Consider the following 26,719-nt stretch of genomic DNA (forward strand, 5'->3'; position numbering starts at 1 on the left):
TATTTCTGTCGTGGCAGCGACGTTCGGTTGTCACACGCAGTAATGCAGCATGAGAAACTACAGCTCCCATAATGCAAGCTGCTGACGATGTAGTTGAATGATAAGGATATATGTTCACTGACCCGTTACTTCAGGTAGATTTTGCTTTACAGAATTTATGGCTCACTAATACCTTCAAATATTCTTTAATAGAGTGAAAGTAAGAAACGACTTACCGATGTTTAGAGATCAAATTTGTCAAAATTGAGTCAAATTTGAGATAATCCCAATATTATATAAAAACACTATTACTGCAGTAGCTCGGATTATAAAAATGTGTAAACACTATACTGTTCAAAAAGATTATCATTATTCATCTAATTACGATTATTTCATGTAATGCATGCTTTATAATTGCTAAACTATTAACGATAAGGCTACTGCTGCTGCTGCTGTTGATGACTATAACTTTATTCTTACTCAGTGTGGAAGCCTTTATTCTATGTAACCTCCCTCCAAAATTAATGTAAATGAAAGGCCTGACGCATCACATACCAGGGTGATGTGCTTAAATTTGGACGACTTTCTTACTCATCTGGGGAGATTCCAGTTGTTATGCACAGTCATGCCATATACAGTAAACATATATGTGATTAGGGTTAGGGTTAGGGTTTGTTTGTTTGTTTTTCAAGCTTTTGTTTAAAGTTTATATCTAATCTATGACTGTGAAGAGAGTCAGTGTGTTATCAGCGACCATCTGCCACCAAAAGAGCATCTAGAAAATATTCAATGAAGTGCCTGAAATTGAAAACTTTATACATCTAAAATAAGATCTACAAATCAAGGAGTTGTGCTCGTGAAATCCAACCCGAAACTGTGTTTTAGCAAGGTGACACTGAGCGTCCAGGACACCTTCAGTGCTGCTTGCTATATCTGCAAAAAAGAATGATCATTCATGAAAAACGTGCTGCCTTGTGCAGTGTACTGGTGATGATTGTGGAGGTGGTGAATATGTTGATTTGTCCAGATGGATAAAGGTCTGCTGAGTCTCTTGAGCTTATTCTCATAGTTTTAAACACACTGTTAGTGAGAGCTTGTTCATCTATTTAGATTAAGGTTTTGAATCTTTGTACAATGAGGTCTTTGCTTGGTCATGCATTGTTCAATACTTTGTGACTTTTGTAGTCAAAAGCACACCCAAGAAGAACAGGTTTATTTTTACAAGACCACCAGACTCTGCTCCAGCAGTGAATCATTCCTCATGTACTCCCATGTTAAAATGTTAAACTTTACAGCAGAAATAAACATGTTTACATGGTCTCTACAGCTAATATACTCCTTTATACAGTCTATAGATGGGGCTACATTTTATATAACCCCCCTGTTAACATTTATTGAGGATTACAGTTCTTCATAATTTACAGTGTGGCTTCTTTGAGTGACAGATGGCTTGGGGAATTGTTGCTCTAAACTTAAACTCTAAACACAGAGGTTACATCCATCTTTATTTACAGTCTGCGGTGTTTATAACATTTCATTCAGTCACAGCCTGCCAAGCTCTCAGGGCCATGGTATTTTAACAAGTGTTCCTGAAATTACTTGAGAAAAAAACACAGTGAAGTTCACATCAGACTGTCTCACACCTTGTCACATTATCTTCAGATGGGGGGTGTATGACCTCAGGGTTTGCTAAGTCTTGGTTAATGCCGTGGCTCAATGATGCGCTTCTTCTGGTCCGTCACGTGCATAAATAGTCTAACATCATACTTGAACAATGGCCCCAGCGCACGTGCTGGGGGCTGAGCTGGGAGAGACGGAGCCGTGTCGTTTGACCTACTTTCTGAGCAGCACTTGCTTCAGTCTGACGGCCGCCTTACTACGGAGCCCGGAGACTGTGAAGTCCCCTCCACTCATTCATTAAGCTGTCTGTCTCTGAACGCTCGGCCGAGCAGCCTGCGTGGCAGCACACACACACACGCGCGCGCGCGCACGCACATAGAGGGGGAGGGGGTTTGTCTGGAAGTGTGAGCAGTTGCACAACAACACGGACCACTGTAACTGTAACTCGTGGAAACGGCTGAAAGCCTGGAGGTGACCGGGACAGTGACCGACTCCTGCTCAGGTAAGACCGGCAGCTCTAGCCCCGAACAGCCGTCTGTACGGGTGGTGTGCCCCCGGAGGGGTGCACGAGCCATCTTTGTTGACGTTAATGTGTGTGTGTGTTTGTGTCGCATTAAGAGTCCAGAGCTCGCTGTGTTTACTGCGTGTGGACTCTGCAGCACCCAGCTAGCACACAGCGAGCTAGCAGCAGCGTTAGCCTGCCGCTCTGGGACATATGGAAATTATATTTACTCGCTGCCAGCATTCATTCCTGCGCTTTGCTGTAAACATTGTTTGTTTGTTTGTTTGTTTTTTTCGATTTGGAAGAGAGCCCTAAACCTGAGCCATGTCAGACCAGGACAGAATCCAATACAGAGGTTTATCAAAATCCATAACATTGTGATTATCCAAATTCTCACTCATTTATTTTCATGTGTACTCTGCGAAGTTAGTCAATCATTTTTAGCTTCTGTGCAACTAAGGGACTTTTATTTGCCATTATCAGTCTATGATATTAAGATATGTCATCTATGGTACTTTCAGAACAGGAAACCACAGCAACACATTGCCAACTCCTGCAGGTTAGTTTTTCCTCAAAAGTTTCTAAGTTTCTGTATAAAACAAATTACTTTTAATGATGTAATGCAAAATGGGTCCCCTTTCTGTCCTTTGAAATGAAGGAAAAAATATTGAATATGCCCTGTGATGTGAAAAGTGTAATACTAGTGATATCTTAACACAAACACATACAGACACACACGCACACACACACACAAATGCAAACCTCCTGCATGGAAAACACCATGTTGAAAAGTTTTTTGTAGGGACGCTGGCGGCAGTGAGGATGCCTGGGCATCCAAGGTCAAATAGCTGTCTAAAATTAGTCACATGTCAGCTGTGACAGGGAGCCAGTGTCCTGTGTGACTTAGAGGGTTGGTTAACAGGAAGCTGCTTTTCACACATCCTCAGTGAGTATTATTAATGCTGCTTTGCTGAACCATTTTCACTATCTGAGGTTTCAAACAAGTGTGAAACACCTTGTTGCAGGTCATCTGGCATCATTCAATCTGTGGGCATTAGATTTAGAAGGAGGGGGAATGTTTATTATGACAAACATGTTTCATAACTCATGAATAGATTTATTTTTCATTGAACAACGTTTCACCTGTGAATCATTAAAAACCTCCAAAAAAAATCATGTTTTAAATTTATCATTTGAAATATGGAATGTGAAAGCTTGCCATGTGGAAGGCAAGCTTCCAAGGTTTAGGAAACTGTGACACACATGTTTTACAGTATTCTGGTATTTGAATGACCATGTCATCACCATTTTCAAAAGGAGAACATGATCTCAAAACAGCAAGTGTTGCAAATCTTGGCAGTGAAACTCTGCTTAGTGGTTTTCAATGCTCTACTAACATTTTACGCAAATTCTGGCATCATCCACAAGTCGGCATATAGAGTATTGATTCTGCAAGAAAAAAATGCAAATGTTGTAAAGGAAAAACGAGCACACACAGAAAGGGTTTATGAATTAAAGACTTAATTAAAATTAAAGTCAGTTTTTATTTGCAAAGATAACAATAACTCGCTTCAGTGAGGTTTAATTTCTTTGTTTTGTACTTTTATTTCACTATTTCAAAATAATCATGTTACACTTCATGAAGATTAACAAAGACACACTTTCAAATTACTTAGCATTAAAAAGAAGAATAAATAAAAAAAAGGGTCTGACATAATCCAAAAAGTAAAGAGCTTGATGGGCTGTCGAAAGATGAAACTGATCAGAGAATGTCTGAAAGGAAGTTGACAGAGCAAGAGATGACTAACAATTGAGATATTTTGGTGAGGAGAACAAGGAACTTAGTTGTGTTTCAATATTTTGCACTTGACAAGCAACTCAATATTTCCAAAATACAAAATGTAAAGCAAGATACTGGAAGCCTAAATAAATACACACTCTATAAGGAGTGTTGGTCAGTGATTTATGTGTTTATTCAGATGGATTTAAATGATTCATAGTAATGTAATTAAAGCAGATCACAGGGTCAGCTCAGGCTTCAATTCCAGAATTTTTCCTGAATTTTAATGTTTTAATGTAACTTCAGCTTTGTTTCATCAGGTTGCAGAGTGAACCTGCTAATCAGCAGAGCTTGTTTACTAGGTAGATGATATCTCTAGGTCAGAATGAGCGAGAGACTAAAGAGGAAAGAAGGACAAAATCTGTGGAGCAGGAGAGAAATCAGGGTGAAAGGAATGATTACTACATTAAAGAGAAGTGTGAAGGAGTAAAATCTTTGAGGAGGAGACTGGAGGAAAGCAGCAGAGGGTAGGTGAGGAGAAGACAAATTGGCAGAAAAGTGAGGAAAAGAAGGGAAAGAGAAAAAGAAATTTCATTCAAAAACTTTTGGAGAGGAGGAGGAGCAGAAAACACAGGTTAAATGTCATAAGAAACCTTTGATCATTAGTGCTTAAATTTTTTTGAGTTTCATGATACCACTATGACACTTGATCACCTAAATTGGGTCGTATTTAAGTAAGGCTCTGAAGAAATTCCCTCACAGATCTTGTTGTCGAACTGGATCAACTGAGACATTAGACTGAAAAACTAGCTCACCAGATCCCTGTGGTCCACTCCTCATTTCTGCTGGAGACTTCTGCCATTATAAAGATTCTAATGCAGAACTACTCTAAAATGTGTTCAAAGGACTCAATAGTTTTAAATGAAAGCCAACTGTTCTAATTATTATCTGACCTGAGACAATGTGTTTTTGACACTTGGATAAAGAGAGGGGCAGAGCTGTCAACTGATCACCATCTGCTGGTGAGTTGGGTCAGGTGGCAGGGGAAACCCCTGGACAGACCTGGCAAACTTGGAACATGTGGGGGAAGCCACTGTCCCAGAAGCCTTCATCTCCCACCTCCAAAAAATTTGTGAGGTACCAATGGGCCGAACAGGACAACAGCTGTGGCTGTGGCAGAGGCAAAGCAGCGTGTGTTGGAGGAGTTCAGTGAGGACGTTGAGAAGGACTTTTGGATGGAGGGGGAGACAGGGGACCATCCAAGCTGTGTACAGCAAACATGGAACACTGACCTCAACTGAGGAGGTGATAGGATGGTGGAAAGGGTACTTGAGGAACTTCTGAACCCCACTAATACACCCTCTTCAATGGAGAGAGGGCTAGAGGATGAGAGGGGGAGTCATCATCAATTTCTTTTGTGGACTCACTGTGGTAGTTCAACAACTGCAGTGTGGCAAAGCCCCAGGGGTTGATAAGATACCCCCTGAAAAGCTAAAGGCTCTGGGTGTTGAGGAGCTGTCTGGGTTGACACGCCTTTTCAACATTGTGTGGAAGTTGGGGACAGTGGTGAAGGAGAGGGAGAGCTGGGTGCTGGTCCCTCTCTTTAAGAAGGGGAACCAGAGTGTATGTGGCTAATACAGGGGCATTGCATTACTCAGCCTCTGTGGAAATTTTTACTCTGAAGTACTGGAAAGGTGCTGCGGGAGTACGGGGTGAAGCTGACACTTTTGAGTGCCATCCGATCCCCATATGCCCAAAGTGAGAGCTGTGCGCAGATACTCAGCAGTAAGTCGGACTTGTTTCTGGTGGGTGTTGGCTTCTGCCAGAGCTGTGCCTTGTATTTCTTCCTGTTTGTGATATTCATGGATGGGATTTCAAGGCGCAGTCATGGTGAGGAGGGGTTGCAGATGGACCGTGAGATTGACCAGACAATTGGGGCAGCTGTACTGACAGTACTGCACCGTTGTCATGAAAAGGGAGCTGAGCCAGAATGCAAAACTCTCGATCTGCCAGTCAGTCTTAGTTCCTACCCTCACCTATGGTCATGATTGATGGGTCATCACTGAAAATACAAGATCATGGATACAAGTGGCCAAAATGGGTTTTCTCCGCAGGGTGGGTAGGGTCCCTTAGAGATAGGTTGAGAAGTTCAGTCATCCAGAAAAGACTTGTAGTAGAGACACTTTTGTGTGGAAAAGTGCCAGTGGAGGTGGTTCGGGCCTCTGATAAGAATAACACTAGGGCACCTCCCTAGGGAGGTGGTCCTGGCAATTCCAACTGGGAGGAGACCTTGAGAAAGACCCAGGACCAGATGGAAAGATTATATTTCCTCACTGGGGTGGGAGCACCTAGGGAGTGCCTCGCTTCCCCCATTCAGAGTTGGCCAAGGTTGCCAGGGAAAAGCAAGTCTGGGGCTCCTTGCTAAAGCTGTTACACCCCGTGACCCAACTTTGCATAAGCGTTTGAAGATGGATGGATGTCTGTCCTGAAATGGTAGAGGAGAAGCATGAAAGTGATTTTTGTTTTTTGGATTTATTTATTTTTATTTTTTTTTTCCCAAATATAAACACAAAGTTGAAGCTTTGCCTTAGATTCCAAGTTACACAAACTTAAACACTCCAAGAGTGTTTAAGTTTGTGTAAGTAAGTGTCCAACTCCCAGAGGATGAGATGCTGCCTATAGTCTTCCTGTCACTCAGAAAGTTGTGGAGATGTGAATCATTCATCCACAGAAAGCTCTGTGCACCCTGCTGCAGCGCTTTGTAATGTCTGACCCTGTTTGACCTCAGCAGTTCATTGTTGGGTTTGAAAAGGGTGCGTTTGGTTATCGGCTATAATTCCTAATAATCAGAGATTTTCGATTTCACAATTCCTAATCATCAGAGGCAATTAGGAATTATTAAATCAAAAAATATTAAATTCAATTAATAATATGAGGCACCACCCAGAAACTGGGACCACTAACCAAAGTGTAAAGATTACCTCATAAACAGTTAGAGGGGCCAATATCTGAAATATCAGCACCACTAGGTGAACGGTGAAGGTGTGAAATCCGAGCTCTTACTCTCTCAATCAGCCACCTATCACAATAAAATATGCACAATAATGAAAAGACATTTTTTTAAAGCTACAAATAGTATTTATCAACTCCCACAGTAAATGACAAAGCCAACAACTGTTTTGATTTATAAATACTATACTACCAACTAATGGTAGGCAAAATACATAAAGACAGCAGCGGTGTAACGGTAAAAAGTTTAACTACTGTGTATATGTGTATGTGTGTCAAGATGGCGCGGCCTCCGAGGAAGGCTAGGTCACACGTAAAAAACCAGCGGAGCTGCCGCAAGGTTCCAGTTAAAAATAGCAGACAGCGCCAACTGGTGGTTGAAGGCGTTTCTGCACATGCACAAATCTGATAGTAGATAATGAAGGGATAAAGTGGCACTATACTGGTTATCTGACGATCGGCTGTGCGGAGCAAACCGCGCACAACTGAATGGACGTGTAAGTGTGGGTGTGCGTGTGTAGTGTGTGTTAGTAAGAGAGAGAAGAAAGAGAGAATAAGGGAAACTGATTCTGTCGCACAACCGCGAGACAAGAGCAGCATTTGCCTTGACTACAGAGAACATACAGATGGTAGTCTGTAGCACGTTGTCTGGTTGTAGAATGACATAGCAACTTACTTTTCACTCACGGGGGACACACAAAAATAATAATTATCCAAAATGGGATAACACACACAGTTTAGCATGATGAACACAAAACTAAAAAGGCAACAACTTAAAATTACTCCTCAGAGGGCAGCAGAGGGCGGACTTGGTGGTCTGTAAAAGACACACAACACTAGCTGAGCACTAAGCTCGTATAACACACATTTTCTGCCCAGTCTCTGCCCAGACAACCTCTTACTTGTGTCGCTCTCCTGAGCGAACCAGTGTGTGTACAAGTCCGTAAGTTTGATCCAGGAGCAGGTCCTCCGGTGCATGGTGCCGATGGTGCAGGTTTCTCGGCGGGGCAGCGATTTGGTAGACAATGGGGCGTAGAAAATATTTGCATCTCAGTGAAGAAACTCTTTCTTCCTTCTGCAAGTAATAACTGAGAGGTCGCTGGGTTGCACACAGCACACACGAGTCACTTTCGTCTGTGATCGTCTAGCCTTCTCCTGAACAAGAATACCAGAAAGAGGACAAGATAAGTTCCCGGTCTGTATTTAAAGGAAGCGTGACGTCACAGCCCCATTAACTTGGCTCCCTGTGTTGTGGATACATCTCTGCCAATCAGAGACGAGATCCTGCCACCGCCTGGTGAGTTCACATCCTGGCGTGAACTGCAAGGGATGAAGGGAAATGGAGTCTGTGGATGGAATATTTTCTCTCCAGAGAGCAAAGGGACAGATGTGACCTTGTGGTCAGGCCTCAGGGTTTACATGTAAGCTTTTCTGTGTCTGACCTCGTGATGGAGGCCCAACATAATTTACCACCTGATCCTATTCACCTGCTTGCTTTGTGTCTCCTTTGCATTGACAGTGGGGAAAAAACACAGTTTGTGCTGCAGGGTTTTTCACACTCCCTGGTTTTCCCACGATTATTCTCTCTTTTTTAAGTTACTGTCTCAGAAGCAATGATTGCCTAGAGGTCATGACCATACTTTTATTGGATTTGAAGATTAAATAATAATAATAATAATAATTATTATTAACTTTATTTGTTGTAGAGGGACAATGCACATTAATGAACATTTTAAAATAAAATGTAAAGGCTAGTTTCACATTGGTAATCCCTCTGCCAGAAGGAAATAATAAAATTAACCTTTTACCTTGCAACTGCAACCACATCCACAACCCCATCGAGAATTCAGACAGCGAAGCTACATGCAACAGCTGGCAAGAGAAACAAAATCATTTTGCTCATATATTATTAATGATGGATGCGGTTTAGTTTAAGCACCTAAATGAACTACTGTCATTTTTTTGAGTGTTAATTTGGTGGGCTTTTTTAACACCGCTTAGCACCAAATTTTATAGTGTTTCACCAAGTTAAAAATGACAATGTGTACAGCTGGGTACAATGGAAGTTAAGTATTGAATTACTGTTAGGATGATAGGAGTAGTTGAAGTCAGCAGGACTTCAGTCAGTGACCTTTTTATTGTGGCATTGTGGCACTAACCACTCTGCTGCCGTGCTGCCTCCACTGATGTAACATACCAAATCAAAGATTGATCAGCTATTGGCTTTTCCACTCAACTCTGTCATCATTAAATTGGCCTTTAAAAATGCACTTTTGATTGACCTGAAGTGTGCAAGAAGGACATGATCCACATATTATTTCAAGTTCAAGGCAAATGCTTTATAAAAAATGAATGTAGCCTTCATAAAATCAGCCACAGGTTTTTGAAGAGTGGTGTGGAAACTCACATTTGAGTGTGTGGCTCAAATGTGACCATCTTGGCAGAGCCTGTCCCCTAACTCCCATTTAATCAAACATTGGGCAAAGAGGTAGGGTGTGGGTAGCGCAGATATGGTGCATACTGCACATTAGTTCACCTGACAGTTGAACTGGCCACAAAATTATTTACAAAAAACTTAAAGCCTTTCATAACTACACTTTAACAGGTGTAGGCAGGTATCTGTATGCCGAGATGATTACCCCATCCTTTGGTGGAGGGGTCAGTGCGAGTACAAGGTGCCAATACGTTGTTAAGTTTTAAACTGGATTAATACAACTTTACTTTTTGATAATGGTGAAGGCAGATATCAAATGACATCACAGAAGGGTTTAGCTGGGAAGATGCACCAGGGAAATAATGCCAGGACTTCAATCAATGTTAGTAAAAGGTCTAGAAAGACAAAATGAGGGGTGGAGTTTTGGCGGGATGATGAGATCTTTAAACATGCTTTCTGTCTCATCATTCATCAGAATTGTCTAATTGTTCTCAGACTAAAGTTCGTATTTGGTTTTCCCTGTGCTTTGGCACAAAAAGTCACTTTGACTCTTTTTACAGCTGGAAATGATGGAATAGCATGGCAGTATAGTGGTTAGTGCTATTCCCGTACACCAAGAAGCTTGTGGGTTTGGTTCGGGGCCTGGGGCCTTTCTGTATGGAGTTTTTATGCTCTCCCCATGCTTGTGTGGGTTTCCTCTGGGTACTCCGACATGTATGTCTGGTTAATTGGTGACTCTAAATTGCCTGTATGTTGTTGCTTGTCTCTCTGTCTCGATGCATTGGCCCTGTGATGGGTTGGCAAGCTGACCAGGTTGTACCCCACCCTTGTCTTGGCTGGTTGGTGGTGGAAGCCACCATGAGGTGGTGATTTTGGTTACATTCAGTTTGTATAAAAGACACCAAAAGGCTGTACAAAGATTGAATGATTTACCATTCAATCTTACCATCATATTTAAGCAATGAGTCCAGGATGTGGTCCTGGTCAGCATCAGTTCCCGTGCAGCTGGGAACAGGAGCTGGATGATTCTTCATGCAACTGTTGTACCAACAAAGTATTGAATTAGCACAATTATATTGCTTGTTTGAAGTGATAGAAGTGTAAGCTACGCATAACTGGCATGTACATCATATGACAGTCACAGGCTATATCCCTCTCTCGTCCGCTGAATTACCAGACTATGGAGCAGTCTAAAATCAGAAACGTACTTCCACTGTCAGTCCTGGAACAGTTGCCTGTTTAGTTTTATACTGTCAGCATTGACATTTATTGGCTAGGGTGGCTGAGTCAGTCCTCCACTGTGAAACCTGGTGGCTGTTTGCATTAACATAACTGATACTGTCCCGCTGAAAACTACATTTGCTTAAACACTCACTGGAATCATGTTTTATCTTTTTAAGTGCAGTGGACAGATAACTAACTATGCACCACAACGGGTGGATATCTTTCATAGAATGCTTTGGGTGGGAGGCAGGGTACACCTTCTATCACTGCAACACTCACACACACAAACATTTTCACAGTCACAATTAAGACTTTTCTGTCTGACCCATTATCATCTCTCTGTTTTCATAACTCATTCTTAAGAAACAGTGACAGAGGAAGAGGAAACAGCTGTTAGGGTTGAAGTTAACATTGTTTCTCAGACCATGGTCAAGAGCTTACCACAAATGAAAAAACATAAGCCGTATCTTTGGAAAGCGCCTGATACGTTCTGGCTTCTGTTAATATTATTTCCTGGTATTATTTGAAATTTGGACAAAGAAATTGGTTAGGATAAGCAGAAAAAAAGTAAATTAAAAGATAAGAATTTAAAACCAGCATACATCATGATTAATAATACACACACCCTTATGACATTATTTATTATTATTTTTATGTGGCTTTCACTGTGGTCTGTGGTTTTCACAGTACTGAGGCATGTTAATACATTTACGATATGCAGCAAAACACATTGCCCAAAGTGAATGTGCTATTACAATGTCGCAATAGCAACTTCTTTGGAATTGGTTTGCCAATATTTAGCCCTCAGAGAATGAGAAGAGATATTAAACAATGTTCTGTCCTCTGAGGGTTTGACGCTGCTCAAATGATCATGGCCATGACATTTTGCGTTACTGACTGATTTAAATGTTTTGTTGTCTCGTAATTCCCCAAAAGGAGTCATGACTGAGAGCCCATGTGAGTGAGGACTAGAAACAAAATTTTGTGTATAGAGTTTCATGGTTAAGTTTTGGAACAGTAATCAATTACCGTCAAAAAGTCACAATATTGTTTAAGTTTGCCTTTCTCAGTCTGGTATGTGGCCAACTAGTGCTCTATAAACCACAGCTTGTGGTCTGTAGGTAAATTTGTCAAAATGTCGGATTTTAACTTTTACACTGAAAGATTTCCCCAGCGATCAGAAGCCTGTTGACAACCAAACTAACATGGACAGTGGACCAAAGTGACTCAAATTATATACAATTTGGACACAATGAACTCAATGGGAATCTGTGAAGAACTCTGGTAATGTTTTCCTCATGACTGAAGCTCTAGCATTTTCATATGAATGTGATCAATTTCAATGTTACATTAATATTGCCACTTGTTTAAGGTTGATTTATTCTCATTTTTTTTGCACATAAAACAAAATTTGTAATCAGGAACTCAGGTCAGGAAGCATACAATTTAATAACATGAAAATTATAATAATAAAAAGTCATACCAGGGGTATGCAACCTTTACTATGAAAAGAGCCATTTTGAATTGCAAGAGAACTGTGCAAGAAATTAAATAATTAGAATTAAAATAAAATAAACTGTTGATTATCTCCCTTTATTTTTTTTTAAAGCCAGAAAGAGCCACTTTTGAGAATGGGTTGAAAGTAAAAGTGCAAGACATGGAGTTCACCAGTCTAACAGCCTGTAGGTAGAAGCTGCATTTGAGCCTCCCAAAATACTTTGTCTTCCCCACACTGATGTAGAGGTTATTCCCCCCACACCAGTCCAGCACTTCTTTCACCTCCTGCTGGTACGATGAGTCATTATTGTGGGATATCAGTCCCACTACTGCTGTGTCATCTACAAATTTCACAGCTGCTTGGATGTTTGGCTGAGCAGTTGAATGTGAATACTGTGTACAGTATGAAGCTCAGGACACCTCCTTGGGGGGAGCTGGTGTTGAGGATGATGGAGGAAGACAAGATGCTGGGGATTTTGATAGCCTGTGGCCAGTGAGTCAGAAAGTCCAGGAAACAGTTACAAAGGGGAGGTGTTAATCTGAGCAGCAGTAGTTTGTAATTGTGTAGTGTAAGAGTTTCACACATCTAATTTAAAGGTTACAGAGGGCAGTTCTGTATACAAGCAGTTTTAGCATGCGTAACTAAAACATTGAACATGGTGTAGTATGGTGTCTACTTAACTTCAGCCTGTTAGCGTTGTCAATGCCAATGCTTCTACCTGCATAGGCTTCTGGTTGTGTCAGTCTTCCTAAAGATGTGACATTCAAACAGAAATGTGTGAATGGGACTTTTAGTTCCTTTCTGAGTTTCTATAGCTCCTCAAACAGTTTGGTCAAAAAAGGTTGAAAATGTATAGCCCATGGAAGAGGGGATGGGATGGAGGCTGAATTGAACAGTACACCTAAAGTCTGTGATGCTTCATGTGAAAACAGAGTGGATGCATGCAGGTGTCAAAACTGAAAACCTAACCGCAGTTTCATTTTTCATAACAGATTGGAGAGTATGGGGTTTAAACAAGAGTAATTGGAGTCTGCAAATTTCCAAGAAAACAGAACGTCCTGATTCAGTGTTCTGTCATAGCATGTTGTGTATCCTGCCAAACAGTTTCATTGATGCAGCTATCCCCTCAGTCTGCAGCCACACACAGGCTCTGTAGCACCAACATTTACCGTCTTCATATTTCCCTGCTCCGTCTGGTTCGTATCCAAAGTACTGTAGAAGTTTATTAGAGCTAGAAAATAAGAGGAAAAATTCACAAACCTAAGGCATTATTTCACAGGAGAGTTTCTCAGCAGGAGTCCTCTGCACACTCTTTATATATTGGTGGATTTTAGTAAAACACCATACAGCTGCAGGGCAATGTGGCCCATCAAAATATTGTAGACATGCTGCATAGGCAGCGAGGCCTCTGTTGAGAGATTTCCTAGTCCTGAATGCCAAGAACAGCATAGTCCTCATTACCACTATTAACAGCAGCCTGACATATGTATGTCGCACATATCTGTTCTTATGTGTAACCAAAGTCATGGCATGAGGCCCAGTCAGCATTGCTAACATTTTAATGCTTAGTGGAGCTGAGGAGGATAAGGTGAGCTCAAGTTAGCACATGCACACTGTACACTCTTGTTTCAAGTATGAGCTAAATACTTATTCTACAACTGACTCATCAGAGATGGGTGTCTGGGGGGGTTTGAAGAACAATGGTTGTAATGCGGAGGTACAGGGAGCATGTTTTGGCATGTCCCAGCTTAGACATTTCAGCAGCTATTTGTGGTTAAACAAGTCATTAATACTTCAGTACTTGGCAATGGGAACTCCAGATGTTGAGTCTTTAGAACACTTGAGTGTTACAGGCACCCTTTCACAGATTGTCCTCATTTGAATGAAGCCCATCAGAAGGAGAGGGCACAGATGATGTGGCGATTCACCATTTCACGCTGTCATTTGCTTTCAGTGATTCACTTGTTTGGAAATTGCCCTTGAAATATCAGTGAAAACCATTGCAGTCTCCATCAATATGAGTCACCACCACAGGCACCCAGCAAGCGTTACCTCACTGAATGCATCATTAGTCCTCGTTTGTGTCTGTGGATTAGTAGTTGGCTCACAGTCTGTGTATATATAAATGAAGTGGTTTGAAACTATTCTATACTCTGTTTACCATACACATTTTGATAACATTCGAACCATGTTGGTATGTGGGCTGAAAATGCAAGGTTTGACCTCTGGTGACTCCACAGAGAAGGCTGTGGACTTGGAACATTCACTGGTGAATCATCCTCATGTAAAAATAAAAGCACTTAGCAGGGTAGTAAAATGTATGACCTGATATGATGATATTACTTCCTTGATGTTTCCTGAGCACATCACACTGCAGCTGACTGGCTGACTGGCAGGAGGCCACAGTAATACGAAAAAATTAGTTTGTTTGTTAATCATAATTAATATGTACTGACAGAACAATGTCTTTATCATTTTACCGACAGTGACTGAGCACACCTCCAATTACTCTCCTCCTGCACTGCAATAGTGGAGTGATGAGATGAGTGGAAAGGTCACTGCATGGATTCATAAATTGTTGTTGTGTGTAAAGGCCATAAAAGCCTTGTTTCTGTATACACTCACTTTCATGGGATGACTGTCTTATCTGTGTCAGCGGGATACCTAAGATGTTTGCTTCACATTAGTCTTTATCTTTAGCATGGGTGCACACTGCAGTAACATGCATGAGGAAAAAATCATTACATTAATCTACATTACCCCAAACATCAACAGCTGATTTGTCTGTTGTTTTTTTAACCAGAACTCAGTTGTCATTGCTCTCTTCTTTCACAATTTATGCTTTAAAGCTTGTGAGAGTCCCAGAAAGGATTCTGCTGTTTTCCCAAAAACAACACCCCTGTACTTTACCAGGCCAATCTTGGCCTAGATCCAGATCCAGATGCAGATTGTTGACACATGTTAAAAGCTCTGGTTCTGGTTATGTTTTGATATCAGGTCACATTTCATACTTATCTCAGCTGGCCCTTTATCATTGAGTATTATAGAGGCAGATTTAAACTTCATTTTTATCAACTTCATAAAATAATACCACAATTTTCCTGTTGAGGTCACTCTACCGCAAATGAGAAGATAACATAACAACCCCTGAGGAATTCTGATGTTCATCTCACACACACACACACACACACACACTATTACTTTCAATGTGCGTGGTCATTATAATAGTTTAAGATACATGGAAGTCCGACTGTAAATGTGGGGAAGAATAAAAATAAAATCTGTCTTAACTGTCCTTCCTTGTTACAGCAGTGGGTGAATGTGATGCCAACATGGAAGCAAGAAACAACAACCAGCCCAACATAGACAACCACAACAATGTCTACAAGATAACTGGTCAGGAGGATCAGGTAGGACATCTGACCTGTATGTTATTAGAGAAAAAGGGCTAGATGACTCTTAAAGCTAAATGATGAATGTGTTGCATCCAATCTTAATCCTTACAAAAAATTCATTCTAAGAGAGACAGGGTGACATGTTGTGGTTTTACAGTTGGTTTGCATCTTAGTTTTTTTTTTTGTTTGTTTGTTTGTTTGGCGAGCCAACTTCCTGGAATCTCGGCTTTGCCATGAGGTTGCCGGGCAGGTGGCAGAGACTCCAGGAAATCTCTGTTCCCAGATGAGAACCATCCCAACACAAAAGGCCTCAGATAACTGCAACCACCTGACCTTATGAATGAACTTTGGAGGCTCAAACAGCATGAGACCAGTAAAGCTCAGACACCACTGGTTCTACTTAGAATTCATCTGATGGAAAGTTTTGATGTGAAACTGTAATGGGCTCATTAATAGAATAAGATTGGCAGTATACCCCAGAAGACAAAAGTAACTAAACCTATAAGCTACATTAATATTTTATATCTAAGCATTTATTTATTACTACAGTAACATCTTTAACAGTACCAATAAAATGCAGGTCTCAGGACTTATCTGCTACAGTGAGGTGACATTGTGATTCAGTCCCTGGCTTAGGTGGCTGCTATAATGTCTGCAAACCACCAGATGACACTGTGCTCACTGCCACCAAACCCCCGAAAATTTCATGGTGCCTCATGAATAGTCAGACTACCGTGTGCTGTTAGGAGATGAATGCAGCCCAAACCAGACCATCTGTGCATAAGCAGGTGATGCTGAGCAGCTAATAAACAACTGAAGTGCTCATTTCAAACCTTTTAATGTGTCTTGTTGCACAGAAAAACACCTCCAGCTGTAAGTTTTGCTGCACTCTGGCAAATTTCCGCATAGAGAAGAAGATTGGTCGGGGCCAGTTCAGTGAGGTCTACAAAGCCACATACCTGCTGGAAGGACAGCAGGTTGCTCTCAAGAAAGTCCAGGTACAGTAATCTGCAGGGGCAGGATCACAACTGAATCATCTACACTTTTGTCTTTGTGTACAGGCTCTTGATTAACATAGTATCAATACCTGTATATGTTTTTAAATATTGTTTTTAGTAATTTATATATTTATTTTCGACTTTGGCACCTTCACTCCTGTGTGCTAAGCATCTGAATGAAATCCTGTCATTATTTCACTGTTCACCAGAATTAACAGTGTGGCCTGATACACCCCCTGCTGGTTACTAAAACTATTGAATACAACACAAGTTTTTAATCACGTTAAATAACATAACCTGTTTAACTATCACATGCAGTTATTTTCAAGATGCTAAGTCATAGTTTGGATTTTGTCTCTATTTTAAGAATGCACCTTTTTTGAGCTATTAACTCTTTATTTTAAGATGCTAAATCTTGTCATGTCCCGGCACTATGTTTGGACTTTTGTGTGCTTTCAGTTTTATTTTTACATTATTTTCTGTAGTTTATTCATATGGGACTATTACTGTTCTGTTATATTTAAATATCATATGCTTCATTATGGGCAACATGGAGGCATAGTTGTTAGCACCGTTGCCCCACAGTAAGAAGGTCATGGTTTCAGTTCCCGGCCTGGGGGCTTTCTGTATGGAGTTTGCATGCTCTCCCTGTGCCTGCGTTGGTTTCCTCCGAGTGCTCCAGTTTCCTCTCACCATCCTAAAACATCATGTTTGGGTTAACTGGTGACTCTAAATTGTCTGTAGGTCTCAGTGTGAGTGGTTGCTGGTGTCTGTCTCTGTCTCTGTGTGTTGGTCCTGTGATGAGCTGGCAACCTAAAAGACCTTTTTCTCACTTAATCCCACAATCGTAACAGAACAAAAGTAAAGCACATAGATACCCAGGTGAAACACAACGGGGCAGGGCAGACAACCCACATGGAGGGAAAGGAGACAAAGACAGGAAGGTACTGAAACATGTTAACATGTCAAGGTCCAAATAAAACAGGAAACAAGCGGAACTCCAAAACAAAAAGTGTCCACAGACCAGTGCATAGCAAAGTTTCTCATTATTTTGGTTTAGGGTATTGTGACTGTAATAATTTAATAATTTCGTTTTCTTTCTGAACACCAGGAAATATCATGGTCCATTGAATAATATGATATCTGACAATAAGATTTCATAAGATCAGTGAGTATGCAAATGATAATAGGGGAAATGTAAATGCATTTATTTTTTATCACTGCAGATCTTTGAAATGTTGGATGCCAAGGCTCGTCAGGACTGCGTCAAAGAGATAGATCTCCTGAAGGTAAAATCAGTTATTGAATGGCTCGCCAACAGCAAATAAGTAATAAATGGTAATAAATTGTTACAAATGTGTATAAATGATCACATTCTTCTCTTTGTGCATTACAGCAGCTGAATCACCCCAATGTGATCAAATACCTGGACTCATTTATTGAAGACAACGAACTCAACATTGTTCTTGAGTTGGCTGACGCTGGAGATCTATCCCAGATGATAATGGTCTGTTATGACTCACAGTCCTGCCTCAAATTAAACACAGCAATTTAACAATGAAGGATAGACTTGTTTATTACTAGTAAATTTTCTGTCCCAATGTGCATCTTTATATGAATGCTTCATTCTTCTGTGTGTTCAGTACTTTAAGAAGAAGCGCCGGCTCATCCCAGAGAGGACGATATGGAAGTATTTTGTGCAGCTCTGCAGTGCTGTGGAGCACATGCATTCCCGCAGAGTAATGCACCGTGGTAAAGAGCTAGATTTTTTTCCTCCAACTGTCCCAAATGCATCATGTTTGCATTAATGTCTTTATTGTTATTTTTATCCTCTTTCTTGTTTTATTGTTGATATTGTATACAGAAAGGAGATGTGTGGCTCTGGAGAAACGTATAGCCTGACTGATGTAAAGGTGTGGGTTTTCCCTGCCTTTAAATGTGTGTGTGCTTGTGTGTGTGTGTGAACCAGATATTAAACCAGCCAACGTGTTCATCACAGCCACAGGGGAGGTGAAGCTGGGTGACCTGGGTTTGGGACGCTTCTTCAGCTCTAAAACCACTGCAGCTCACTCCTTAGGTAAAGAACACACACACAAGTAATGATCTGGTTTTTATGAACGCTTCACACAAGTGTACACATCAAGCAAAATAACAGATTACAAGTCATGTCAATCATTTCAGCTGTTTATTTAATGCTGAAGACTCATTTATTATTTTTTAATTTTCTTCTTTTTTCTCTGTCTCAGTGGGGACTCCGTATTACATGTCACCGGAGAGGATCCATGAGAATGGATACAACTTTAAGTCAGATATCTGGTCCCTGGGATGTCTCCTCTATGAGGTGAGCCACACAAATGTTCTCAGCCTGTGGGATTGCCATGGACTCCTGAGTTTATTATATCCCCAATCCATAATACCTATAATCCCAAATTAATAAAAAAAGTAAATCCATCTCCAAGGGTTACCTATGACATCCTTTACTTCCAGTTTTGCTTGCTCTGATCTAGGATAAAGGATATCATACGTCTCTGCTTTCAGCCTATCTGCAGTGAAGATGACTCGATCTCTTCTTATCCTTCAGTTCAAAAAATTATTTGGGCTGTTGTCCAATCAAATTCATAGATATACCACAAAATAGCAACAGCAGGTGGCTATTTAAATGCCAGGTACCAGAAACATCCATTCCATTTTTTTTTAATTACACAGGAAAAAAGTTGCCCCTGTTGAACCTAATATACATTTTTGTTTCTGATGTACATCATGTTCATCACATTCATCATCTATACCCACACTTTTTTTTTTCTCTCTCAACAATTTCTTTCATTCAATGCATCTTCCTTTTTCTCCAGATGGCAGCACTGCAGAGTCCATTTTATGGAGACAAAATGAACCTGCTCTCCCTCTGCCAGAAGATTGAGCAGTGTGATTACCCTCCCCTTCCCCCTGATCAAAGCTCAGAGAAGGTAGAGCTTGTAATATATTGTGTATACATATACATATATAATACACATATTTATGTAAGCAGCACAGCAGCATAGTAGTTAGCACTGTTGTCCCACAATAAGAAGGCCACAGGTTCAGTTCCTGCCCTGGGGCCTTTCTGTGTTGAGTTTGCATGTTACAGTGCCTGCATGGGTTTCCTCCTGGTACTCTGGTTTCCTCCCACCCTCCAAAGACATCATGTTTGGGTGAACTGGTGACTCTAAATTATCCGTAGGTCTGAGTGTGAGTGTGAGAGGTTGCTGGTGTCCGTCTCTGTCTCTGTGTGTTGGTCCTGTGATGGACTGGTGACCTGTCCAGGGTGACCACGCCCTCACCCAGTGTGAGCTGGGATTGGCTCCAGCAGCCCCTGCAACCTGGAAACGGATAAGCGGTAGAAGATGAATGAAGATGAATTATGGGCTCCCTAAAATATCACACAAATATTACATCATTACTTCCTGTTTGATGAAACCTGTGGTCGGAAATTTGATGGGTTTTTTTATAGTTTATATAGTAGCTGTGCCGTTGAGCTCTGTTGACAGTAAGAAAACATCAACCTTTCTCCACAGCTGCGGGAGCTGGTGAGCATGTGCATCAACCCGGACCCAGACCAGCGGCCAGACATCGTCTTTGTGCTGCAGATTGCCAAACAGATGCACATGTGGACTTCCAGCACTTGAGTGCCACTTACATTTCTCAGCAGGCCTCCTCTCTGCTCAGTGTGAGGACCTGAAAAAATCGGACCGTAAGTTCTGCTTGGTCTCGCAGCAAAGTGTTTGTTACCCTCACTTTGACAGGAGGAGCCTGACAAAAGACTCGCAGCAGGACAGTAGTATCTCTTCCTTCAAGAACACGCTTATTTTCAGTCCTTGAGGACCTGAAGAGATGAGCTTGTGGTGTAGCATTTGAGGAAGGTCTATGATGCCATGCTGGTCCATTTGAGAGGTAACCGCATTGACAGCCACTGAAGCTTTTTCTCCAGAAACTCCACAGGGGTTGCATTCCAATTTCATAACCTGTGCTAGAAGTGATTTATCCTGGGGAGCTAGGCAATTTCATTATTAACCATCCGTCATTACACTCATATCATAACATGTTTTTTATCATTAATTTGAGTAAATAATGTAGGGGTCTAAAGGGGTGAACGCTCAGTGACACATTGACAGACACTTTGACACTCCAAATTTATCTGCATCAGAAGGTGAGTGTCACTGTGGGGACTGATGATCATTTCATCCTCTCATCGTTGTCTGGGTGTAGACTTCAAGGCCTGGATTCTCTGTTTGACAGCTTAAAATCCACTGAAGTTCTACTTACTGGCCTTTTCCCCCAGAGTTTACAACCACATTTGGTGTTGTCATCTATTTTTATATTTAGTCTTAGACATGATATCAAAACTCTGCTGGTCACATGGCGGTCTAATAGTTTTTTTATCTTAGAAAGGATCAGGCTGAGTGGAGTATTCAAGAGGCAGCCATGAGCTATCAGAGCTTCAGTGCTTCCTATTTTATTTAGCATAGGAAACACAGGACCATCCTTGACAAAAGCAAATGAGAAAATGTCCCACAATACTGTGCTGCAGCAACATTTGAAGTGATAGCAGATCCACATAAATTGGGCAATATAATCCAGTAGAGACTGGCTGAGCTCCAAAACACATATATATAGATTTATTCTCTTTAAATTTGATTGTAATTTTCTTGAAAATGTATAAACTTTCTTTGCTCCATGTGTGTTATTGTGATTAGAAAATGAATATCTATCATCCATGTGTTATAAATACAGTTGGTTGAAAAGGTTATTTCTGGATTGACCTCTCTGTCACATCAGCCCTTTTTAACTGCAGCCCATGTGTTTTCTGTGACTCTGGACCTTTGAGAATAAATATCATGATGTGAGCACAGGAAGTATCTATTCAAGTTGCATTGTGGCTAAATGTAGGATTCAATGTCTCTGGGGCCCAACTCACACTTCAAAGTTGTGCGGCTGTCAGCCTCTGCTGCCTCAGTTTTGACCAAAGCTGTTTCAATGCTGCAGAACAAACAGCTGAGGTGATGGCACCGTGGCCTGTTTCACTACATAACAGGCTTTTATTGCCATCATCCGCCACAGATGTTCTCGCCCTTTAGGCATCTGGACATTTCCTTTTCTGCTGCTGCATAAATACATAAATCTTTAAAGCAGCAGAGCACTGAGAGTCCTCTGTTGAAAGCAATCGCTACAGATCTAGGAACGCACAAAAAGAGTTGTACTATATTGTGATGGGGTAATTGTGGTGGGTGTTGTTGACTTGCAACAGCTGTGTCATGAAAGAAGTTTATGATAATTTTTATAGTTGCAAATGTTGACATTGACAGCGTGGACAGAGCTGCAGCAGAATGTTAGATGTTTCAACCTCAGCAGGGAAATAGACCAACTCAACAGCAGGTTCACTAGTTTGTTGTTTGTTGTCTCGCACACACACAGGAATATGTTTAGACTTAAGCTTGTATCTCTTTTCTTCATTGTGCATCTATTATGACTCCCACCCCAGCTTTGTGCCATTTTTTTAGTGGAATGTGTCATTAAATGGATCTGAGTTCATGTGTTCCCAGTTTTTGCATCTTTAGTAAAACATGTTTTTAAGATTAAAGATGAAACTAGAAAAATAACCTGATGGTTGTTTTCTCCCTGAGTTAGTGTTTAAGAGTGCCCGGAGCTGATGATGTCACAGTAAAGTTGACCTTTGTTTCCTTCAAAGAAATGTTGGGAATTTTTTTTTTCCTTTTTTGCAGTGGCAGTGAGCGAGACCATCAGGACTGAAGTGGCCCTTCTGAGGCTAGCTGACATTTGCCCTTTTTAATGAAAGAAACAGTTACAGCTTCATTTTAACCTTGTACTGATAACATGACATTTTCTCTGACTGAAACCGTTGACTCAGGATAAAACATCACGTCAATGAGTCTTGTGAGTTATCCTCTGCTGATGTCACACTGCTAATGGATTTGTGACTGTATTGGGCTATTTTAAATGATAATTCAAACTTAAAATAATTCCACAGTTAATTGATTAAAAATTAAATTTCAGTCATGCACTTTACATCTGCTACCTGATCCTGTCTCTCCACAGACTTGTGTAGACACAGACTGTGTCTGCACAATGCTGTCAAAAATTCAAGTTGAACAACTTCAATAACACAAGAACAAAACAAGTCACTCAAACATTTTTATTCTTAATCATGGAAAAAATTAAGCATTTGCATTAGGAATTATGACAAGTGTCCAGTATTTTAGGACGTATCCATGGTCTGTACAGTTTCCTCCACCAGCTCCAAGTCCAGGGGGGTCACCACTTTCTCCAACACAGCTGTGGTGCCTCTTTTGTACTTGTAGTCACCAGTTCTACATGGGGGGACATGGGACAAAACCCGAGAAGAGTCAGTGACAGAAATGTCTATAATCACAGGTTCTCTCATCAGCACAACACGCCACTGTATCACACAACCATCTCAGATGCACTGCACACATAAGTTATGGAAAGCCAAACTGAGTAAGTGGGGTGGGTAGGTTTAAGAGGGGTTGCTAGAAATCTGCAAAGTGTAAGTAGTTTGGCCAGTGTGAGGCTGCTGCTCCTCAGTCAACACCAATATCTGTACTCACAGCTGCAGGGCTTCAAGCTCATTCACTCTTTAAAACAGAACAAGTCAACAGGTCATCCAGCAGCTCATCATGAAAAACCGCAGCACCTCCTTACATGTGTTACTGTGACTGTTAATGGCAGAGACAGGTGGACATGCAGAGAAGAGCCTGGGCCAGATTCAGACCTTTCCCACAACACTCTACCAGGAAAGTCTTCACTTAAAATCAGTGGATTCACAGAAATATTAAGGTGAGAGAGAAACTCAGTTTTGCTGACGAAAAGCTATCGAAGAGCAGGTCAGCTTCCTTCCTGCTGTCCCATACAACATCAACAATCTCATCTCAAATAAAATAAAACTAGAGGTTTTGATGTAGTCCTCACCTGACCCCCTTTTTGTTGGCCTCATCGTGGGGCCGGATGTAGTCCACTTTGCTCTTGGTGATGACGCACAGGTCAATGTTGCTGCCAGAGCCCAGGTCGTTGAAGATACCTGCAGCGATGGCGTCACGCACCAGCCGCTTAGCATCCTCCTCCTTAGAGAGGAAGTGTCACAGGAAGTCCGTTTGAGATTGTCAGACACTTTACAGGACTGGCTGGTTTATTTAATTTGAGAATGAGGGCAGTGGACTCACTTCCATATCAGGCTTGTAGCGGTCCTCAAACACAGCCATAGCAGCCAGTGACCCGGAACCTTCAGAAAAGAAAAGCTGGATTAGTGTTTCCAGCAGGACCATCATGGCAGAAACATGATTCCAGGGAAGATCAAAATCTCGACCCTGAAACACCAAGGACTTTGTCCTGTGTTTTTTTTTTTTAATTATGTATGTATGTTAGGCATTTGCTGAAAGGTTTAATCTACAACTGCTACAAGAAACAGTGTTGCTTGTGTTAATTCATCAAGCTGTCAGACTGTAAGTGAAGGGCGAGCGGTGTGTTGCCATTTGAGACTGACCCATGGTGACATAGGGCAGTTTGTCGGTGGAGCCGTGAGGGTAGATGCTGTAAAGGTGAGGACCATTACAGTCCACTCCACCCAGGACCAGAGCAGCTCCAATGTAGCCCTGATACCTGAATACACACAGAAACAACAGATCAGACCACCTAAAAAAAACAACCAGGTGTGCCTCCTCCACTTACGCGACTCACTTTACAGTTTTACATTCATGCTTGTCCAGATTCATGCTGTATGGAATAAAAGAAGCTGAACAAAGAGTGGAAGAGCAAGATGACAGAGCTTCAGAGTCACCAGGTCTAATTAAAGTAATCTCTGTTTATATACTCTTGTTGAATACTGATTTCACCTAAGTAAACCAAAAGTCACATGAATAATAATTGTATTTATTTCAGCTGCATGTCATGAACATGAACTACACCGCGTTAAACACTGATGCAGGAAGAGCAGTGTACCTGAACAGCATCTGTTTGAGCATGCGGTTAGCAGTGGCCACACGTGGCAGTCTGCCTGTAGAGAGTGAGTGCAGTTCCAGGTTGGAGGAGATAATCTGAGTTGTCATCTCTGTGTCTGCTGCTGTTCCTGCTCCGCAACAGCTGGACAACAACCACATTATTTTTTAAAAGCAATTAACAGGAAAATAACATGTCTCCCCCACAAGCAGATGTTGACTCTGGAAACTTAAACATGCTTAACTAAAGTTATCTGAATACACAAAGACTGCGTATGAGGACAGCATGAGTCTTGAGTGAAACATCCCATTTAACTAACAACCTTGAAACCTTGTCACTTACTAAATGTTGGGAGAAATGTAGTGGATCTTGGAGCAGTTCTTGTCCGCCACCACCATGCCCTCAGTGGCTCTGGTGTCAGCTCCAAGAACAACACCATCCTTGACAGAGAAACATTAAACAATTAGCACAGACTTCTTTTCCACTACAGATTTACTTCAAATGTTTACATAAGGTTGATATACAAAAAAGCTTAAAGTTATTAGTGAAAATTGCTTTACTTTTTACCCTAATTTGAGCCTAGGCCTGTGCCAGGAGGATTAAAACATATCAGTGGGAACACAGTGAACTAGATTCAAATAAATACAAATGACTTTATCATCACACTGTTCTCAATAATCCATTGGAACTTAATCTATCACATAGCTACTGATTGTTATCACTCACCTTAAAGACAACCCCACAGATTGTGGTTCCTGTTTTACGGGCAGCAGGTAAACTGCAGCCCACTTTGTTCACTTCGCCTGCTAAAAGTACATTTCTGATACAAAAAAAAAAAACAAAAAACAAGCACACGTCACTTAATGACTGACAACTGATACAAATCTCAATGACTCTCACAGTAGCCAATCATTTATGGCACTACCAATCAAAAGTTTTACAATACCCCCATTTTCCACTTTCTGGCAAATTTACTAAATACGACACAATAATGACAAATGTTTTTTTTTCCCCCCTTTCTCAAATTCCTCCCAAACCAGTTCCATGGGGCTCAGGCCTAAATGCTAAAGCCCTGAGCAGTCACCAGAGCCCATCACCGCTCCTATAGATTGGGTTTTTGTTTTGTTTTTTTCCATTTAATTTCACTTTATCCCTGAAAGTTTATGACATTTCGAGACGATTTAATATTTATTCTTACTGAGCTGAGCAGTTTTCCCTTGAATTAGCTGTTAGAAATCTGAGCCATTTTTGTGTTAGTTTATTTATGTGGAGCAGGTTTAGTATCAGCACAGATAAAAAAAAAAAAATAGACATGTACCATACACATACATACATACGCGCGCGCGCACACACACACACACACACACACACACACACACACACACACACACACACACACATATATATATATATATATATATATATATACACACACACACACACACTTTTGTTCATCCGTGTGGAAGCATGACATACATCCAACACTGAACTTGTTCCTGATACTAAAAACACAAGTGATACGTAAACCAGCCTAACGGTGAGAAACGCCTGAGTCATTGTCCGGGAGCCAAGTCAACGTGAGTTAGCATCACTGGGAAAAGCGCCCTAAAACACGCCTGTCGCTGTCCAAACCGGAACACAAAAGTATGTACACTTCATACACTTGACTTCGTCGCCGTTCTGGCCTCTATCTCCCTCACTGAAAGCCTCTTACCTCTTACAGTTTTCGAAACTGAAACCGCCGATCGGTGGCCGCCTCACACTCAATGTCGCCATCTTGGTGAATGAAGGTTTGCGTTTCCGGGAAATGGAGGAAGTCTTTTCTTCTTCTTCTTCTTCTACTTCCGTTTCACCCATTCACCAGTTTGTTTCAATGTTAGCCATCAACAACAAATATGAACAAGAATACAATGAATAAGATTATAAGATTCAAGATTAACACGGATCAAAAGTACACAAGCGTTTATAGCAATAAAATTTTATAGCTTGATAACAAAAGAAAATAAAATAATGTTAATTAAAATAAAACATGGGACTAGAGAGAGACAAGGCTGGATCAACTCACAATAAATCAAAACAACAACACAGTCAGATGGCTTTCCAGCTGTAACAGCATAACAGAGTTAGGTGAGTATATTAAACACACTTGGAAATTAAATTGGGAAGGGGTTATAGTCAGTTAATAGAGGACTATAACTGTTCAGTTAAGCAAATAATTTCTTTTATGGATGAAAACTAAAATAAAACTAATGATCTGAAGGCTATTATTTGGAGTT

At 41.0% G+C, this 26,719-nt stretch overlaps 2 protein-coding genes across 7 annotated transcripts; one reads left to right on the top strand and one right to left on the bottom strand.

The window, feature by feature from the left end:
* Positions 1 to 1,835: 1,835 nt before the first annotated feature.
* nek6 (NIMA-related kinase 6) lies at positions 1,836 to 22,010 on the top strand. 6 transcript variants are annotated; one of them, XM_029515498.1, is made up of 11 exons: positions 1,836 to 2,101; positions 2,623 to 2,660; positions 15,356 to 15,456; positions 16,299 to 16,439; positions 17,666 to 17,728; positions 17,836 to 17,946; positions 18,083 to 18,191; positions 18,409 to 18,516; positions 18,686 to 18,780; positions 19,289 to 19,402; positions 19,991 to 22,010. In XM_029515498.1, exons 3-11 carry the CDS (start codon positions 15,379 to 15,381, stop codon positions 20,099 to 20,101), a joined length of 930 nt encoding a protein of 309 aa, XP_029371358.1. In that variant the 5' UTR covers positions 1,836 to 2,101; positions 2,623 to 2,660; positions 15,356 to 15,378; the 3' UTR covers positions 20,102 to 22,010. The 6 variants fall into 6 exon arrangements, with proteins under 6 accessions (XP_029371358.1, XP_029371360.1, XP_029371359.1 ...); XM_029515500.1 differs by lacking the exon at positions 2,623 to 2,660 and having other exon boundaries at positions 18,439 to 18,516; XM_029515499.1 differs by lacking the exon at positions 2,623 to 2,660 and having other exon boundaries at positions 17,839 to 17,946.
* Positions 22,011 to 22,612: 602 nt separating this feature from the next.
* On the bottom strand, positions 22,613 to 26,234 carry psmb7 (proteasome 20S subunit beta 7). The gene is made up of 8 exons (XM_029516608.1): positions 26,158 to 26,234; positions 25,170 to 25,263; positions 24,786 to 24,883; positions 24,447 to 24,587; positions 23,992 to 24,107; positions 23,672 to 23,730; positions 23,421 to 23,572; positions 22,613 to 22,801 (listed from the first exon to the last, which is right to left on the bottom strand). The coding sequence occupies exons 1-8, from the start codon at positions 26,217 to 26,219 to the stop codon at positions 22,690 to 22,692; spliced, it is 834 nt and encodes a 277-aa protein (XP_029372468.1). The 5' UTR covers positions 26,220 to 26,234; the 3' UTR covers positions 22,613 to 22,689.
* Positions 26,235 to 26,719: the final 485 nt, after the last annotated feature.

The sequence above is a fragment of the Echeneis naucrates genome, chromosome 12, assembly GCF_900963305.1.
Source record: "Echeneis naucrates chromosome 12, fEcheNa1.1, whole genome shotgun sequence".
Classification (NCBI taxonomy): Eukaryota; Metazoa; Chordata; class Actinopteri; order Carangiformes; family Echeneidae; genus Echeneis; species Echeneis naucrates.